Source organism: Sinocyclocheilus anshuiensis, unplaced genomic scaffold (assembly GCF_001515605.1).
Source record: "Sinocyclocheilus anshuiensis isolate Anshui unplaced genomic scaffold, SAMN03320099.WGS_v1.1 scaffold51, whole genome shotgun sequence".
In the NCBI taxonomy this organism is placed as follows: Eukaryota; Metazoa; Chordata; class Actinopteri; order Cypriniformes; family Cyprinidae; genus Sinocyclocheilus; species Sinocyclocheilus anshuiensis.
The window spans coordinates 3,971,227-3,990,347 of record NW_015548296.1 but is presented as its reverse complement, the minus strand read 5'-3'; the positions used below and the strand labels follow the sequence as shown (position 1 = coordinate 3,990,347).

The window sequence follows — 19,121 nt, the reverse complement described above, 5'->3', positions numbered from 1 at the left end:
ACACACATTCACGATAATGTTTTGATTTGTCATGTTTATGTTGCTGTGTTTAGTTATACGGAATGGATACGTGTACTGTAGTAGATATATGCAGTCAGCAGGCGGTTTGGTTTAGGGTTTTTTTGGCATCTCCATGTGTCCTGTTCGGTATGGCAACTTGGCTTCTCTAAAATGTAAAAAAGCTCTTTGCTGTTGCACTGACTGTATATTATATTATATTATATTATATTATATTATATTATATTATACCTAGTAATAATATTAAGTAATATATTGAAAATACTTTTATTTCATATTAAATGTAGTTAAAAACTATTAACATATTTACTGACATATTGCTGGAGACTTACTGATATAAAAATTATCATTAAACTTTATTTGGAGTACTAGTGCACAATGCGCATTTCTTGATGTTAAGCCTTAAATGTGTTTTAATGACACTATTGATGAGAATTGCATGATCTTTGAATAATATCGGTCTTTAAATGCAAGATAAGTGCATTAAGTACAAAATTAGTTGTTCCAATTTAGCAGGCTTTAAGTATACCAGTTTAATATACTAAAAGTACAATTGCATGGTATTTTTATTAAGTACATAAATATGTAAATGTATTTGATGTATACTTAGCATGAAATAAATGTATTTCAAATACATTTTAGTATATTTGTTTTCCTCTAGGCATATCATATTATATATATTTTTATTTTATTATAACAATAATATGAAATTGTGAAGATGGATATTTTTGTTGTGGTCTATTCTTATTCTATAAAATGTCTATGTAAAATCATTAAAACCTTATACAACTATGAGAACTGATGTTCTCACACAGAGGTTTTCACATCTATACTGTTCCCTGCAGAATTTCTTAGTAATTGCACTTATTGCCACAAAAGTAATTTATTTTGCAACACCCCAGTAAATACTTAACCTGAAAATTATCCACTCAAGGCAGCCTGCACCACATCGATGGCTAAATGCTTCATTAAGAACACATCATAGGCAGATGCCTGTGACCAAGGGTGGAAAGAGAGAGAGAATGAGCGAGCGAGACAGTGAATGTAAAGTGATCCTGCAAGCACAAATCAATAGGTTATTTCAGCCCTGGTAGAGTATTCGCAGTTCTCTTAATCCATTATAAAACTCATATTTATCTGTGGGATATGGTGGTCTTGCTGAATTGAGTTCATAAATAAGTTTGCTTTGCTCTGGGACAGTAGAATTTGACCTCTGTCCACAAACATAGATAATAATGTTACAGGAATACAGGCGCAAAACTCTCAAAATACTTAATAAAGTGGTCCAAAATTGCCCTTGGCACCATAGTCATGCCTTCATGTAGCAAAGAATGTGTTTACCCTTATAAAAATTTATTCTATTATGGAAGCTAAGATAATATTATGCAATTGGCAATGCCCCAAAACCTCAGATTTAAAAGAGTGTATTGATGGAACCATTGAGATTTCATCATATGAAAGCATGCTGGGAAGACTTTGCAATGAGGAAAAGAGATTTTATGGGGGAAACACATAAAAATGGATTGATTATGTAAAACTGTGTATCACACAGTCCTTTAAGAAATACTGTCCCGTGCCTTTGAGTGTCAGTGTTATGTATCATGCATATGTTTTTTGACAGTGCTATTCTTCCGAGAGTATTTTTGCAATAAAAATAATGGAAGCGTTTGTGAAGTTCACTGTATTACGGAGCACTGGATCAGAAAGCACTCCTATCCGATCGAGACAGACACTTCAAAACAAATACCTGCCCCCTGTTGTTTTCTTTAGAGAGGAGAAATGTGCCTCTCCTCATTCAGGATGTGATTTAGAGAGACTAAGTCTATGTTTTGCAGGGAAATTGTAAAGAATACTTGTCTTACAATTGTATTGTGCTGTTGTCATTTACTCTCGCTGTAGTCTGTAATTTTGAGAGGTTTGGTATTATTTGAAGTTACTGAAGCTGTGATTTAAAACAGTGGGGGATAAGATGACTGTTTGCCTGATTTTGCTTCTGCAGTCATGTCTACGTGATCCCTGCATTTACATGGACGCTCTCATTGGGGATTCTTCTGGCCCAGATCATCATTCAGCCCATCACGTCACTGCTGACGCTCCTCAAAGGAATCCTGCTGGTTATTACCGTGAGTTTAATAGTCATAATCATCACTGATTTTTTTTTTTAGCTTTTTATGTAGCTTGCTTGTGCCACACAGATAAAATTACCTTTGATATAAAATAATACCTTCATCAGTTTGATTGTTTTTATGCTCACTTCTAAAACAGACTTATATGGAGGACCAAACCTGCAGAAATTAAAAAAGAAATGTGTAAATAAATAAATGTATAAAATGCATATAAATACAAATAGATAAAGAATGTAATAATAAGAAAATAAATAAAGTAATATGTGACTTAATAAAACAAATATAGTTCATTTTTAATTACATTTAATCCAATTTTTTTGTATTAATTTTTGCTTCATTGATTATTTTCTGCATTGCTTAAATTTATTTTTCATTCTTTTAAACTTTTAATTTTAGTTTTATTGTTTTGTACAATTGATGAAATAAGGAAATTGTTAATAAGTGTAATAAATATAATATAATATTTATATACCGTTAAACCAATTATTTTTATTATCAGATCTTTTTATCCACATTACTTGATGAATTCAACAATTTTCTATTGATATACATAGATTCCTTGTTTGATTTATACACTTCTTAATTGATTTATCAATTTCTCAAATTATTATGAAGTTTCACATTTGGACAGCCATAAAAATACTTTAAAAAACAACTCTGTATTGAACATATGAGTTGTGACATGAAATGCACATACTCTATCTACACTATACCATTCAAAAATGGTCGGTAAGATTTTCTTATTTTATGCTCACCGAGGCTGCATTTATTCGATCATAAATACAGTAAAAATAGTAATATTGCTTATTATTACAATTTAAATACAATATATATATATATATGTTTTCTTTTTTAATATATTCAAAAATGTTATTTATTCATGTAATGGCAAAGCTGACTTTTTAGCAACCATTACTCCAGTCTTCAGTGTCTTCTAAAATGCTGATATTCTGCTCAGTAAACATTTCTTATTATTATCAATGTTGAAAACTGTTGTACTGCTTAAAATCTTTCTGGAAACTCTGAAAAATCTTTTTTTCTGGATTCCTTCATTGATTATTTTCTGCATTGCTTAAATTTATTTTTCATTCTTTTAAACTTTTAATTTTAGTTTTATTGTTTTGTACAATTGATGAAATAAGGAAATTGTTAATAAGTGTAATAAATATAATATAATATTTATATACCGTTAAACCAATTATTTTTATTATCAGATCTTTTTATCCACATTACTTGATGAATTCAACAATTTTCTATTGATATACATAGATTCCTTGTTTGATTTATACACTTCTTAATTGATTTATCAATTTCTCAAATTATTATGAAGTTTCACATTTGGACAGCCATAAAAATACTTTAAAAAACAACTCTGTATTGAACATATGAGTTGTGACATGAAATGCACATACTCTATCTACACTATACCATTCAAAAATGGTCGGTAAGATTTTCTTATTTTATGCTCACCGAGGCTGCATTTATTTGATCATAAATACAGTAAAAATAGTAATATTGCTTATTATTACAATTTAAATACAATATATATATATATGTGTTTTCTTTTTTAATATATTCAAAAATGTTATTTATTCATGTAATGGCAAAGCTGACTTTTTAGCAACCATTACTCCAGTCTTCAGTGTCTTCTAAAATGCTGATATTCTGCTCAGTAAACATTTCTTATTATTATCAATGTTGAAAACTGTTGTACTGCTTAAAATCTTTCTGGAAACTCTGAAAAATCTTTTTTTCTGGATTCTTTAATGATTAGAAAGTTCAAAAGAACAATTTATTTGAAACAGAACTTTTGTCTTTACTGTCACTTTTAGACAATTTAATGCATCCTTGTTAAATAAAATTATTAAAAATAAAGGTAAACTAATTTACTCACCCCAAACTTTTAAACATAAGTGTAGATTACCAGCTCGTTGAGATGTTTTTTTTTTTTTTTAGAAGAGTAACAAAAATCTATAAATATTCATGTTTCACACAAAAACTATTTTATGTTATTTGTATATAAAATGTTATTTATATTGTTAATTATGCCCACAGAATGAGTGTTCCTTAATCTGTGAAGGAGCCATAAAGGACAGAAATTAATAAACTGAAAAATGAGGAAAGATGTGACACTGTAGACGTAATGAACAATAATTATGAAATGATAATGGTTTCTGATGACCTGCTTACGTCACATGTTCTTTCACTCCAGAGTAGAGCGTCACCTCTAATATTCTGACTTTGATCCGTGAGTGACACCTCACACTTCAAGAGGTTTCATTCAAATGTAGAACTGCAATAAACAGATGCATTGAAGTGTCTTGGAGGGCAGAGAGATTATTAAAACACAAAAAAACATATTATTAAAGATAAAGAATATCATTTTTAATACTGAGTTGGTTTTATCTTGACATTATTCAGTGAAATGTCATGAGAGTTCTCCAGCAGGTATGTGTTGTCCTTAAGGACGAGGAGTTCTATGCTTTATTCAGTGAGATGGTGACCTGTTTACACCAACCTCACGGGACAGCAGAAAGCGATCCCAGCAGTCTTTTGAGCTGAAGGGAAGAACTCTCCGTTTTCCCTTTATAATGAGCACATTTGACCCAGCAATGAAGTAAAAAGTTAGAGCAAACCTGTTACACTTCAAACCCAACCTTCTGGGTTGTTTTCTTTAACTCAGCTACTGTTTAAAAATTGCTATATGGCTGGCTTCAAATGAATAAAATGGTCCAAAATTGGTTGTAAATTAGAAATCCGACACAGAGGCATCAGCGATAATCAAAAGGTGACAATTTATTAATAAGCTGTTTAAAAAAGTTTATTATTTAATTATTATTCATTCAAATTATTAATAAATGTTCATTTATTGAACATATTAATAAATATTAATTTCCAACCTATTTTGGGTTCATTTGGGTTCAAGCAAGAAATACACTGTAGTCATTTTTAAGCAATAGTTGAGTTAAATAAAACTACCCAGAAGGTTTGGTTAAACATTTATCCCAACCACTGGGTCACAACAAACCAATCGCTGGGTTTGTCCATATTTCACCCAGTGCTGAGTTGTTTTCACCCAACCTTTTTTTTTTTTAGAGTAAAGAAAGTTCAAAAGAACAGCATGTATTTTAAATAGAATATTTTTGTAACGGTGTAAAAGTATTTACTGCACTTTTGATAAATGTATTGCATTCTTGCTGAATGAAAGTATTAATTGACCCCAAACTTTTGAACAGCAGTGCAACTTGGACAAACAAAAAGTGCAATATGCACATTTGCATATGGATGTCTACACTCTAAAAAAAATGCTGTGTTAAAAACAACCCAACTTGGGTTATTTGGCAACCCAGTGCTGGGTAAATATTGGACAGAAGAACACATGCTGGGTAATTTTGAGCCAGCTGGTTGGGTTAAATGTTTTTACCCACCATGCTAGGTTGTTTTATTTAACTCATCTATTGTTTAAAAAATTATTATATTGCTGGCTTAAAATGGGCTGGAAATTAAAAATCACACACAGAATTTCTATAGGCAACAGCAATAATCAAAAGATTAACATTTATTATTAAGCAAGAACACCCATGGAAAACATACAAGATAAATTTAATTTATTTGGGTGAATACAGCATAAGTGCAAAAGGCATTTCCATCTTACGAAACGACCGCTGCTGACGCAGCTGACATCTCGTTCTTATGTTGCGTTGCGTAAAATAATATAATTTACACCACATTAAAGACTTTATAAATGAAATAAAATGTATACAAACCTTTATTTCCCGGAAAGAGTGCACCAAATCGCCGGCGGCGGCGCTGAGAACCGCTCCGTCCTGTGGATGTAAAAAGCCCGTGCTATGACTGTAACTCAGCAGCTGCGTTGTTTCATCGGAGACAGGCTCAACCCAGCGGTTGGGTAGAAAAAATAACCCAGCGTTAAAAATGACCCAGCAACTTAGTTACAGAAAAACTACCCAGCACCTTGGTAAAAATATTAAAAACAACCCAATAAAATGACCCAACAGGCTGAACACAGCATTTTTTAGAGTGCAGTTTTTATGCATGATTCAAACAAAACTATACTATCAGCACTATGCTGTTTTTTTATGCACAACTTTTAAAACTATTTTTAAAATGCTGGGTTAAATACAACCCAGTGCTGGGTAAAATATGGACAAACCCAGCGATTGGGTTGTTTTCAACCAACAGTTGGGTTAAATGTTTAACTGTCATTAACTTCATTCTAATTAAAAAAAAAAAACGTTGTCTTTCTCTTTATTTATTACTTCCCTTTCTAGTTTGTACTTATTTTTAAAATGCTGGGTTAAATACAACCCAGTGCTGTGTAAAATATGGACAAACCCAGCGATTGGGTTGTTTTCAACCAACAGTTGGGTTAAATGTTTAACTGTCATTAACTTCATTCTAATTAAAAAAAAAAAACGTTGTCTTTCTCTTTATTTATTACTTCCCTTTCTAGTTTGTACTTATTTGAACAATGCCTAAAACTTGGTATTACAAGCACTTCCTGTGTCTGTTTGCCTCTTTAAGAAGAATCGCTTTATGTATTCCCCAATTGTAAGTCGCTTTGGATAAAAGCGTCTGCAAAATGACTAAATGTAAATGTAGTTTTGTGTGCAGTGTGCTTCTTCATATGATCAGAGCGTGGACTGTAACTGAACTGTGGGCATGCCTTTGGGTCAATTTTACCTCAAACTCTATCTTTCACTCTTAAGTCGTACTGCTGGGCCAGCACTCCACTGCGATGCTTTGTATAATTACAGCAAGCCATTCATCAAGCACCACGACTGCTTCAGGCTCTGGTCAGTAAGCTAGCTGAGAGTAATTCTTAACCCTGTCTCATCAGTGGTCAAATTCCAGCCCATTAATCACACTCGTTGATGTATTATCTCTGTTCGAAATGTCCATGCTTATCTATAATTTGGGCGGTTATCATTTATGAGTTAGGGTTTTATGGGGCGTGGACGGTCCCTCCTGCATCACGCTGTGAATCATGCCACCTAGACGGCCAAGAAAGAGCCCCTGATGAGATATCATCTGTGACTGGCTCTTCCGTTTAACAGCGGGCGACATATTTTCATGACTCCCAATGCAACAGTCATCCATGAAATGCCCTCCACCTAATTGCCAGTTAAAGTGGGTGTAATTTAGCGCTTTACTGTAAGTAGCAGATAATTGTTCTTCTGCTCAAATGAGGCCAGGAATGATCATGTCTCTTGTGTGGAGGGGTCGATTGTGTGCTAATTGTGGGGCATTGCTGGAATGTCATTGACTAGTAATGTTTCATGATAGCATTAGTTGTGGCTTCATTGTGGGACTGGTTTTGGCCAAAAATATCTAACTGAGAACTTAGCCTTCCCATTAATCTCGATGGTGGGTGCCAGGCTGGAGGAAGTACAGTATGGTATGTAACAGTCATTGATGTGACAATTTTTATATATATATATATATATATATTGTGTGTGTGTGTGTGTGTGTATATATACAATATGCAAATTCTTTCATAAAAAGGATCCTCATTACTCTGTATCAGCATCAACAAGTATCTTACAATTTAAGATAATTTATCTTTTTAGTTTAGGTTGTAAATCGTCATGTGGAGCTACTTCACAAAAATGTAATATTAATATATGTGTGTAAAAAAAGTTTTTACCTCAAAAAGTATTTTTTAAAAAATGTAAGTAATGAAAAATAAAAAAGGAACTACATTCATGTGTACTCAAGGTGTAAGGAAAATATGTTACTATTTTCTATATTATAGTTACACCACATGACATTCGTAGAGTCATTAAATTTAAACTTATTAAAGTGGTGTATAAGTTTTTCAAAATAACAAAAAATAACATGAATATACAAAAAAGAGCATTTCCACGAATTCATTTTAAAATGAGTTACATCAGTGACTCCCTTATTTGCTTTGCTTCCTAGTTATTATGTTCCAGAGCCATACGCAAATGCACATATACGTCATCTGCTAACAGGGTCTAACTATGGAAGCTAATCAGCCAAACTTTGACCCTATGACCTTGGCTATTAAAATTTCCCATGGTTCCTTTCTGTGGGGTGAGCAGTGATGTTAAATAGTTTTAGAAAGTGTGTGCCAAGCTTCCAGTGCAATATGAATAAAAGTTAAAAAGCAGACCGGCAGTAATTAAGAACAGGTGTAGCGCGCGTGTGTGTTGGGATTGTGGGCATTACGCGGAAGGATGTCAGATGCTGTTCCCTAATTGCCACTAGCTGAGGATTTATTGTTAATGTTGGACCAACCTCCTTTAACTCCTGAGAGAGAATCATAACCTGAAATATAGATTCATTAAGGATGCATATGGCACGCCGTTCAAATGGGCCCATGAAATATTTCATCTGGAAGACAATTCCTGGCTGGCGAACGAACAATTGTTGTTAAAATGATTCATAGTGCTGGACTAGAATCAGTATTGGAAGAGCATGACATTTTAGCTGTAGAGGGGTTTTACCGTGTTCAGTTTGTTCTCGCTACATCTCTTTGAGGAAGATTCTTATTTGCCGGTGCTACAATATGCATAACCATCAATCACAACAAAAGCTGCAGAGAAGTCTGCTGGTTTCTACTGTAAATCAGTGTTGGGCTCAAAAAATGTAATTTATTACTCATTACTTGTTACTCCTTTATACTTACTTATTATTACTCCAAGCCAACAGTAATTTATTACACTTCTCGTTATATTACTTTTCTGTTAAACTCCACAAAATTGGTAATTATGTCCTTTCTCCTCAGAATTCTGACTTCATATGTGTGCCTCTTTGTGTCCATTAGGGTATATTTACACACTTTTACTTAGTATTTCTTTAGGCATAATAATAATTTCCATTCATTTTCCACTGAATTGTGTGATCTGATGAGCATTAGCATCTTACAGTGTTGTTTCCCTGTGATTTATTTTCTGTGATCTCTGTTATGACTCATTCGCTGCTCCTATGTCACTCATATTACATCTTCATAACCTCTTTTAATGACAAAGTTCCACTAAACTTCCTTGTTCTGCATCTGTACAAACTTATACACATGAAACATTAAGCTGATAAACATGATTATGACAGCATTTGATTTGTATGTGATTTGGGTTATTTTTATAAGAATACACAATACAAGCAGGTGTAGCAATTAGCTTATTCTAAAATTCTACAAATAACATATTTTTGATCATTATATGACCAAAATCTACTTTAGATTGCGATTGGAAGTTACTGGGGAAAGTAATATTATTACAGTAACACATTACTGCCCACAACTGTTTGTAGAGCAGGCATTTTGCCCGCTTGTGTTGGTTGAGAGGATATAGCTGCTACATCTAATCAGTTTGCCTCTGTTGTGTGGTTTCTGACACAAAGAGTGCTGGGAAGGCATGGAGGATTTTGCTCAGGAGCTCATTGTGTGTGAACGCTCTGCCTTTTTCAGGTCACTGATTCTTTGCGTCAACGTCTGTGTCAGGGGCATTAGGAAACAAAGCTAAGAGCACATGGCATTGCAGTGCTGTGTAGCTCTGTCAGGCTATGACACCCCACCGACTCACCATCTATTAATGCTTTCACTCTCCCTAATGACCATTTGGGTGAGACGCCTTAAGGATTGCCACACACACTCAGACATGATATGTTTTACTACAGTAGCTTCTCCTTCCATCTCCTGCAAATGGAAACAGTGTTTGTGGTTTTCCTTCTGAAGGGCTGTTGAATAAAACGTCAGAAAGTTTTGTGTATGTACTGTAGTTGAATTTAAATAAGCGACCTTGTCTAGTTTGTTGTGGCACAGCTGAGTAGTTAAAAATAATTAGAAGATGAGTTTTGTAAGAGGCCTATGCCAAAAAACATTTATATGATATCATTCATAACAAAATACAGATATAAAAATGTTTACCATAAGGTTTTATATGTTAGCTATTTTATAGGTACAACGGGGCTAAAGGCGCCCTGGGGTAAAAGGCGCCTTTGATATTATTTTCATCTAAACCACTAGAAAAACGTGGCGTAGCACTTTCCAAAATGTTTGCTTTTCAAGATGCACCTGTATATTTGTCTGATCCTTGACGGGATCGCGCGCAGCAGCACGAAGTTGATTCTGTGCTTACTTGATCTAATATTTTATGTTTTTTAAAATGTTGTAGATTTTAAAGTAGCAAATTAGAATCGCTAAAATTAATGCATATATTTTGAGACAAAGGTCTTCTTAACAATTTTCAGATCGAATGAAATTGAGAGAGAGAATTTTATATAATATATAATAAATAATATAAAGGGGATTTTTATTTATATATAGGGTGGAAAAAATGTACAATATAATATAATATAACTGTATGTTTCATGATAATACTATGGCTTATTAAATGCCTTGTCAAAAGTATCATTTTAATGCGAATATATAGAAATATGGATTCAGTATGTATCACCACAGTATTTTTTTCTCAGTATAACTAATGCTGTGGTCAGTGACTTTAACTGCCTCCCGGGAGGGTGGTAAGGCCCACAATTGTAACTTCATCACAGCCCCTGCATTAGGCCAAGAACATTTGTTCTTTTTTTTAGATGCTGAAAATGAATAGATTTGTATCAGAGCCTGCATAGTCTATGACTGGCCATTCTGTGCAGTTAAATGCATTATGAAGTAGGGTTAATCAAGTTTGTCTCATGTCAGAGATGGTGATTACTTACGGTTCTTTCTTCTTCAAAGTTCCCAACGATTTTTTGATTTCACAATATGTCAGGGAAAGACAGAGAGAGGGAAAAAAATCAATTTTCTCCCTCCATGATGATTTATTTATTGTCTCTGCTGAAGAGCTCCACTACTCCATCACAAACACACTCCAGGAATCCATAAGGTTGTAACCTCATCATAACAATTCACTGCGAAGCTGGTAAATCACTTCTCCTAAATGTCGCAGCTAGCATGAGGCCTGACTTTTGGGAGGCACTATCTAGCTAATCAGTGCAGTCTGCTTCGAGCGTGTCTTAGAATAGCTGGCAAAATCTCCTCTAATCATGTAATTCATAAAACCACAAACAAAAGTGCCTCTCAAAGCATGTAAATGTCACCCTGTCTGCTCAAGACCCGGGGTTTCAGGACATGGCAGTTAAGCTCAACTACCGCCTGTCTCGCAGCCGAACGCGAGATCTTTGCCAATGGACAACTGTGGGCGATGTGCTAATTCATCCAACTAGCAGACTCTCTGTTCGCCCCAGCTGTGCCCTACATGCTGCAGACAAATATAAGAACAGAAACAATAACGCTGAACTCTGAAGAAGCAATAGATCTGTCCACTGCTCAACTTTACACAAGGGTAGCTGCAGTCGAGACGATCTGAAATCGATCATTTTCATTATTGAGGTGATTTTGAAGGACGGACACGGCGAGACGCAGAGGAAGAGCGAGGCTCTATTATGATACTTATCCCTGACAAACACGCACAGTTCGCTTAAATTACGTCCTTCCTTTTATAAAGTTTACCCTACTTAGAGAGTGACTTATTTTAAAGGAAATTATATTGAATTTTCAAGTTGTACTTTGTACATTTTATTCCCATCGTCTTTTCAGTTGAGTGAAGCTGAATACTTATAAGTTTATTAATACATTCTGTAATAGTATGTTGACCTCCTAAGTTTTAATATGTTGTCTTGTTCTAAACTATTCATTAGGGCTATTTTAAAATATGGAGACATTTTCTGCAAGTGTCATCCGTGTACTGCATCACATGGTTACGTGTGATTTTCACAGTTTGTCAGCAGCACACTGCAACAGCTAGAAATACTAAAGAGCTAGAGGTGATACTGACATCGGTCAGCAAACATGCACTATATGAAGCTCCGCTTTAACACCACAGCACGATGCATCAATAAATAATCTAACCATTTTCTTTAAGCGTGCTGGCATTTAAAAGTGAAGACAGATGCCTTGGAAGTCTGGCAATGTGAATATTTCTGATTGATTCTCGTTTCAGACAAGCAAGGCCATTTCTAGACATTTTTTGTATTATTATTTATTTGTTTGTTTTTTGTGAATTCTTGAGTTGATTTCATAGACACTTGCACCCAACATTACACATTAGAATGTCCATATAAAGTCAATGATTTTTAATTCTACATTCATTGTTTTTCCCAGTAAATGTACACTACCATTCAAAGGTTTGAGGTCAGGAAATACTTTTTTGAAGAAATTAATACTTGTATTTGGCAAGGATGCATTAAATTGATTAAAAGTTACAGTAAAGACATTTATAATGTAACAAAAGATTTCTATTTCAAATAAACACTTTTCTTTTGAACTATATTAAAGTATCCTAAAATATGTAATATTTAAAAAAAAAATAATAATAATAATAAAAAAATATATAATAATAAATAAAGAAATATATATATATATATATATATGTGTGTGTGTGTGTGTGTGTGTGTTTGTGTGTAAATATGTAATATTAAGAAATGTTTTTTGAGCATCAAATCAGCATATTCGAATGATTTCTGAAGCATGACACTAAAGACTGCAGTAATGGCTGTTAAAAAATAAGCTTAAAACAAATAACAGTTATTTTAAATTTGTGATAATAGTTCACAATATTGCAGGTTTTACTGTATGTTTGACCAAACAAATGCAGACATATATGCATAAAACAAAAATAAAATAAAAAATCTTACTGACCCCAAACTTTTGAACTGTAGCTTGATTATAATTTTTACCTGCGTTTAAGAGAATTTCCCCTATGACTAAATAAAAGAGTAGCTTAAAATGATGCTATTTCAGAAGCACACATATCATTAAAAACCATAGTAAATGCATTAGAATGTCTAAAAGTTTTTATCAACATGAATCATAGGGTTTTGTATTTCACCTTTAAGGTTTTTATGAATCCAAGAAAGTAGCACTGGCATGGAAACCGAAATTTCCAGTTTCATATATATTTAACCGCACAGTGTCAAGGTTGACCAATCAGAATCAAGTATTCCATTAATGTGTAGTAAAACACTTTTAATAGTGTTATTTTTATAGCCTAAGTAACAGCTCATATGTTAAATTATTATATCTGACCAGCAAGAAAGTTGATTCTGCATGTATTTGCATTTCTCTCTCATTGATTTGTACTGGTTTTGGAGCCAGCTCTGCACTGAGAGAACTGCACAAAGCAAACAGATCAATGTCAGGAGACCAGACTCTCCTCTGTGCTGTCAGCTGTCTGGCTCAGCCCACATGCCCCAGTAGAGTAGATGTACACCCCTAGTGTTTGACACTCTCTGTGCAGCTCTATTAATAAAACATCAAAGCCTCCAGTGTGCAATAGCTGAATTGCTGTCCTTCAAAATGGACAGCCGAAAAGTTCACTACGCTTTTATTGTGTATTATATTGTGTGATGGGACCGGAAATTACCTCTTTGTCTGAGAGCTGTACGCTCTTTAGTATTGCCTCGCTCAAAGACTCAAAATAACAGCCATTCTTTTGCTCTTACCTGAGGTTTGTGTCCCATTTTGCAAGATGGTCAAGAGAGTATTTATACCTCACCCTTTGAGAGGCATAGATAAAATAGGCCATTTACACGGCATCACTGCCTCAGCGGGCAGCCGCTTTCGTTTTTCACTTTTAGGAACAGGTTTTTCTGCTCTGTCTCTCAAATATGAGCTAATTGTGTTTAGTGGAATATAATCGAGCATGATATTACAAATCAGTCAGAATATCCCACCGCTGGATAGCCATGACTTTTCTATTCGTGAAATAATCAGTCTGGGAATCTGATGTTGCAATAAATATGTTGCTTTTTCACTTATTTTCAGGCGAGGAAGAGCATATATGAAAAATCAAAAATATTTTTGCTGCTTGCTCAGTTTGCTTTATTAATAAGCTAAAGTTACATCATCAATTCTTTATATTCAATTCACTTCAATTTGGAAGTTTGTGTAGGGACTAATGAATAATTTTTGTTGACAACTGAAGCTAGGTTTGTAGTTTTCTTTTATTATTATTGTTAGTAGTAGTAGTAGTAAGCTGGAGTTTTTGTGGTTAACATTATGCTGAAGAGAGGAGGTTCTATTTAATGTGTTAAAATGTGCCATAGTAAAAAAAAAAGTAATAAGTACAGTTCAGATCTACATATTTACTGACATATCGCTCGAGACGTACTGATATGAAAATTATAGTTAAAGTTTATTTGGAGTACTACTTGTGCACATTGCACATTTCTTAATATTAAGCATAAAATGTGTTTTAATGTGTTTTAATGTACAACTGTCGATGTATGATAATGTAGGATTGTATGATCATTGAATAATATCGGTCTTTAAATGCAAGATATTTCAAGTGTGCCTGAAGTATACTTGCAATAGTTCCACTTTAGCAAAATCAAATATACTTCAGTATATCTTTAGTTGAACTTCAGCAACACGTCCACACTTAAAGTGCATTAAGTACAAAATTAGTTGGTATACCAGTTTAGTATACTAAAAGTACAACTGCATGGTGTTTTTATTAAGTACATAAATATGTAAATGTATTTGTAGTATACTTAGCATGAAATAAATGTATTTCAAATACATTTACTATATTTATTTTTCACTGGGGATTGCCAAAAGATATTCATTCAGGGTTTACTTGATTCAGTTAGGTTTCCACTCTTATAACTTAAAGAACCTCAATTCTCATTAATTTTGTTAAAAATATACATATTTGTTTGAGTGGACTTGTGCAAACCTTAATTTAATTGACATTAACATTTACATTAATTTCATTGATATTTTTTAGTGATATGATAATCTTCCCCTCAAATCTCATGTTCTGTCACATGCGTATGTTCAAAAGTTTAAGATGTTGTTCTTTTTTATTAAGAAATTAATATGTTTATTCAGCAAGAATGCATTAAATTGATCAAAAGTGACAGTAAAGTCTTTTTTTAATTGTTAAAAAAAATCAATTTCAAATAAATGTTGTTCTTTTGAAATTTCTATTAACATTATTCTGAATTGTAATAATATTTCACAATATTGTATTTTCAATTTTAAAAATGCAGCCTTGCTGTTGTTTAATATATGTGATCACAGGTGTGTGTATGTCTGCTATTTCACAGTGAGCTATCTATTTTATATAGGAGTTTACAAGTTTATCTTTCCCCATCTTGACAGTTATCTGTGAAACACACAACCCGACTACATTCTTTAGATTGATTGTGCTAAAACATACATGAATCAAACTCTTTTGCAGAGGGTTATGACTTCACAGTGGGCTGCGTTCAGCCGTCAGTACGCCAAAGCAATGCTGAACTCCTCAGTGAGTGTAACTACCTTAATTTGACTTGCGAGATGAAAAACAACCTCTGTTGCTCTGTATATTGCGCCGCAGCTGAAGAGCGAAAGCGAATTTCTGTCATGTTTTCTCTCGCTCAAAAAGCGTGCAGACAAAAGAGGGAGAGAAGATCGCTATGTACCAGGCGAGAGGGTTAGGATGTCGGCTTCCCCAGCCACCTGTCCTGTTCCTCTACCATCTCTCCCTCCAGTCTGATCCTCCGTGAAAAGGATTCACTCAGTCCATCATCTGGTCCCCTGTGTGCATTAGAAGATTGGAGCCGCTGGAGTGGCCTTCATGCATTTAGAGAGAATTTGCTTTACTTAGAAAGCGCTAAAGGTGTTTGGTTGATGGATGTGCGTTTGTTGTCTTACTATATCAGTTTGTGTACTTTGTGTTTATTATCACAGAGTGAGAGCAAATGTGTGTGTATTTATGGATGCTATCTCAAACGTTGAAGGAAATTGCATTCTTCTCCTCCACTAATGCATGACATCTGTTGCGATGGGTCAATCCTGACAGGATAGAGCACCTCTCACCTCCCTTCCCTCGGCCCCAGCCATGCTCAAAACTACAGGAATGGAGGGAAAGAGAGAATAGAGAGAGCTGAGAAGAGATGTTGAAGGGCCGGGTAGATGGGCACTCTCAGACAAAGCCATGAGATTTGAACGAACAGCCACTGTTGGGTAATATGTGCTTTTACACTTCATTTTCTTAGACCTCACTTGAGACTTTTGACAATGTCAAGTTAGAAAGACGCTAATCACAGTCTTTGCTCGGTCTCCCTTCACCATCCTGCTTTTAAAAGGAAACAGAAAGCCACTTTTATGTGATCTTGTTTTTTTCTGCGAGAGCTCAAAAGCCAGATGTGTGCATCTAATGGAATGTCTTCTCAGTAATCCAGGTCACTCTTCTCTGGTCCTTAAAAGTGCAATGTTTACTTACAGACAATAGACTCAGTATGCCAGCTTCCTCTTCTCAGATTTCCTCTTCTGCTCTTTCAAGAAAGCTCTGAACTACAATTTCACAGAAAAGGCTTTCTAGTGTAGTTCAGAGACTAGAGCATCATTTTTTTCTGAAGTAATGGTTTTTTAATAGTAATATTTGTCGTGTAAGTTCCATACAGATAATCAAAGGTCATGTACACATTGCAGCTGCACAACAGATGTTATTATCATTAAATTGAGATTTAACTCTGATCATAAGATACTTCTTAAAAATAAAAAATTGTGAAATGTGTAAATATATTTTACAATATACTAAATAAAATAATGACTAAATACATTTCACAAACGTTATAAAATAATTGTACCACAAATTGCACAAATTAAATTATATTATACAATTAATATTTTATATTAAATTATATTATAAATTCATGTCTATAAAATAAGTTTTTTTTTTTTTAAGACACGTACAATAAAGCACCCACCATAGTTTTTTAATATCATTGATTATTGTAATTAATATATTTATATTTAGCATTTTATTTTTAGTTTAAGTAATTTTGTAGGGATTTTTTTTTATATGTCTTTTTAATTTGTATTCATTTTAGTTCAGTTTTAGTTCATTTATTACATTAAGTAGCTAAATAAAAATGCGATTTCCTTCTTCAGTTAACATTTATTGTATTTCAAGTAATGAAAACATCTTTGTCTTAGTTTTAGTTAGCTATAGTAACCTGGTATCCGCTTTATCTGTCTGTCCGTCTATGTTGCTCTCTCTCCCTCCAAGACACTGAGCAACAGAGGGAGTGAGATGTCCGCCTTCATTGGGAGTAATTTCCTGGCTCTGCATGTGTGGGCAGTGAGATTTGGGCAGGCTGTTTCTGAGGAGCTTCTCATTGCTCTCTCGCGGGCACGTAGTGCTGCAAAATTCCATTAACAATCTCACAGCTCGGACGTGGCCGCACACTGAGTCTGGCTGCACAGGTGGGCTGTCATCTCCCGATAGAAGAGTTCTGTACTACCGTCCTCCCATGGGCAGCCGTGTATTCTAGCAGTCCGACAATAGTGAGAATTGGGGTTAACACAACAGGAAGGTCCTGTGACTTCCTGGAACACAATAATAACAGCGCCAAATAAGATGGGAATCTCTTATTCTGCAAATCACCGAAAATGGACATGCTGCTCTTGATGCATTATGAGTGCCCTATTTCAAAGGTGCAGCAGTGTTGTTAGCTACTTATTTTATTTATTTATTTATTTTTACTGCAAATATTATAATGGCTTGTCCCGTTCTCCTGCTTTGTGTCACTTCGTTTAACTCTTCAGGCAATGTGACTCTTTCTGAAAGTTATATCGTTATGCCTGTAGGTGGCGACAAGTGTATAATGAGTGAATCATTCCTCAAGTGATTCATTTGTAAACATGGGTTCTTTCAGAGATGCTGGTTTTGCTATTCGTTGGAAATAGACAGGTAATTGGCAACAATTTGTCTGAAATGTTAGTTATATCTGTTAGTTAGTTAACTCAATATTAACTTGTTGCCTATTGAAATAGTGTGCACTTGTGCTGGTATTTACAGTCGCGTTTAGTAGCCTATTGCTTAAGCAACACTTGGTGCTGTGATGAAATTTGCATTTCATTTGCCTATTATCTTTCCTAAAGAAAGTGTGATCACCCTTCCTAGTATCCCAGTTCACTAATACACATATAAACGTGTTAAGACCGAGATGGTTTAATAGCATCTACAGTTGAAAAATGGCATTAAAGTTGGAGAGGTTGATTCATTCATGTGAATCAGTTCAAACTCTCTGTTTCGATTAATCGTTTTAGAAATATCGTTGTTCTTTAACGCTGTTAGTCAAAAATTGGAAGCAGAGCCTTTGTGTCCGCATGTCATGCTTCATAAATTAAATGTCACATATTACTTTATATTATTTATTTATTTGCATTAAGCATGTTTAATCAATAACGGCATTGGTTTAAATGATGGTTACCTTGACATTAAAATAAATAAATAAAAATAAGCCACTTCAGAATAAATGTATGAATATAAAGGTGAAAAATATCATATTTTTTTATTTACTTGGCCACATGAACGCTTTTTTTTTGTGTGTTCCCAAATACAAAACAAATAGATTTAGTTGCACTGGATTAAAATTGCACTGACATGGCCTTGTCACTTCAAATCATTTAGCTAATAAAAATTATCCCATTGATGCAGCATGTTTATCACATAGTGCTTGCAAATATTATTTCAGCTGTGAGCTAGTCATGCACAACAAATATCCAGGTCAAGGACTATTGTTGTTCTCTTTCACACTCTCCCTCTCTCATCTCTCACATATTGTATCTCATCTCTTTCTCAGTTTCAGTGGTCATGAGTCATGACATTAAAAGCTATCAATTTGTGGTAAAACACTTTTTGGTTGTGCTCCCCCAAGGCATTTCCAGTAACCCTTGACAGAAACTACCAAGAATTTGTCATTGCACTTTTTCTCTGCTTTTGTATATCCCTGCAAATGTCATTTGAAATGAGAATCTATTGGTGGGCTGGATTACTTCGGATGCTCTGTGCCGTGCGTTTTACAGCCTGTCATAATTTCTTTGCTCCAAGGTGGCCGTGACATTTGTTGTGGGTTCAGAGGTTCACCATGAGACCACGAATGACTTCACCCGAATCGGGAAGCCTTTTCTAATGGGAACAGTTGCTCTTGGTAAGA

General features: G+C 34.3%; 1 protein-coding gene across 1 annotated transcript in view; it reads left to right on the top strand.

Annotated features, from left to right (window-relative positions):
* The window catches only part of LOC107655988 (uncharacterized), a 94,321-nt gene that overhangs the window by 28,695 nt on the left and 46,505 nt on the right, over nucleotides 1-19,121 (top strand). Inside the window, exons 8-9 of the mRNA XM_016443618.1 lie at nucleotides 2,018-2,141; nucleotides 19,016-19,115. Of these exons, the coding sequence (XP_016299104.1) occupies nucleotides 2,018-2,141; nucleotides 19,016-19,115 (224 nt within the window). The remainder of the gene's footprint in view (nucleotides 1-2,017; nucleotides 2,142-19,015; nucleotides 19,116-19,121) is intronic.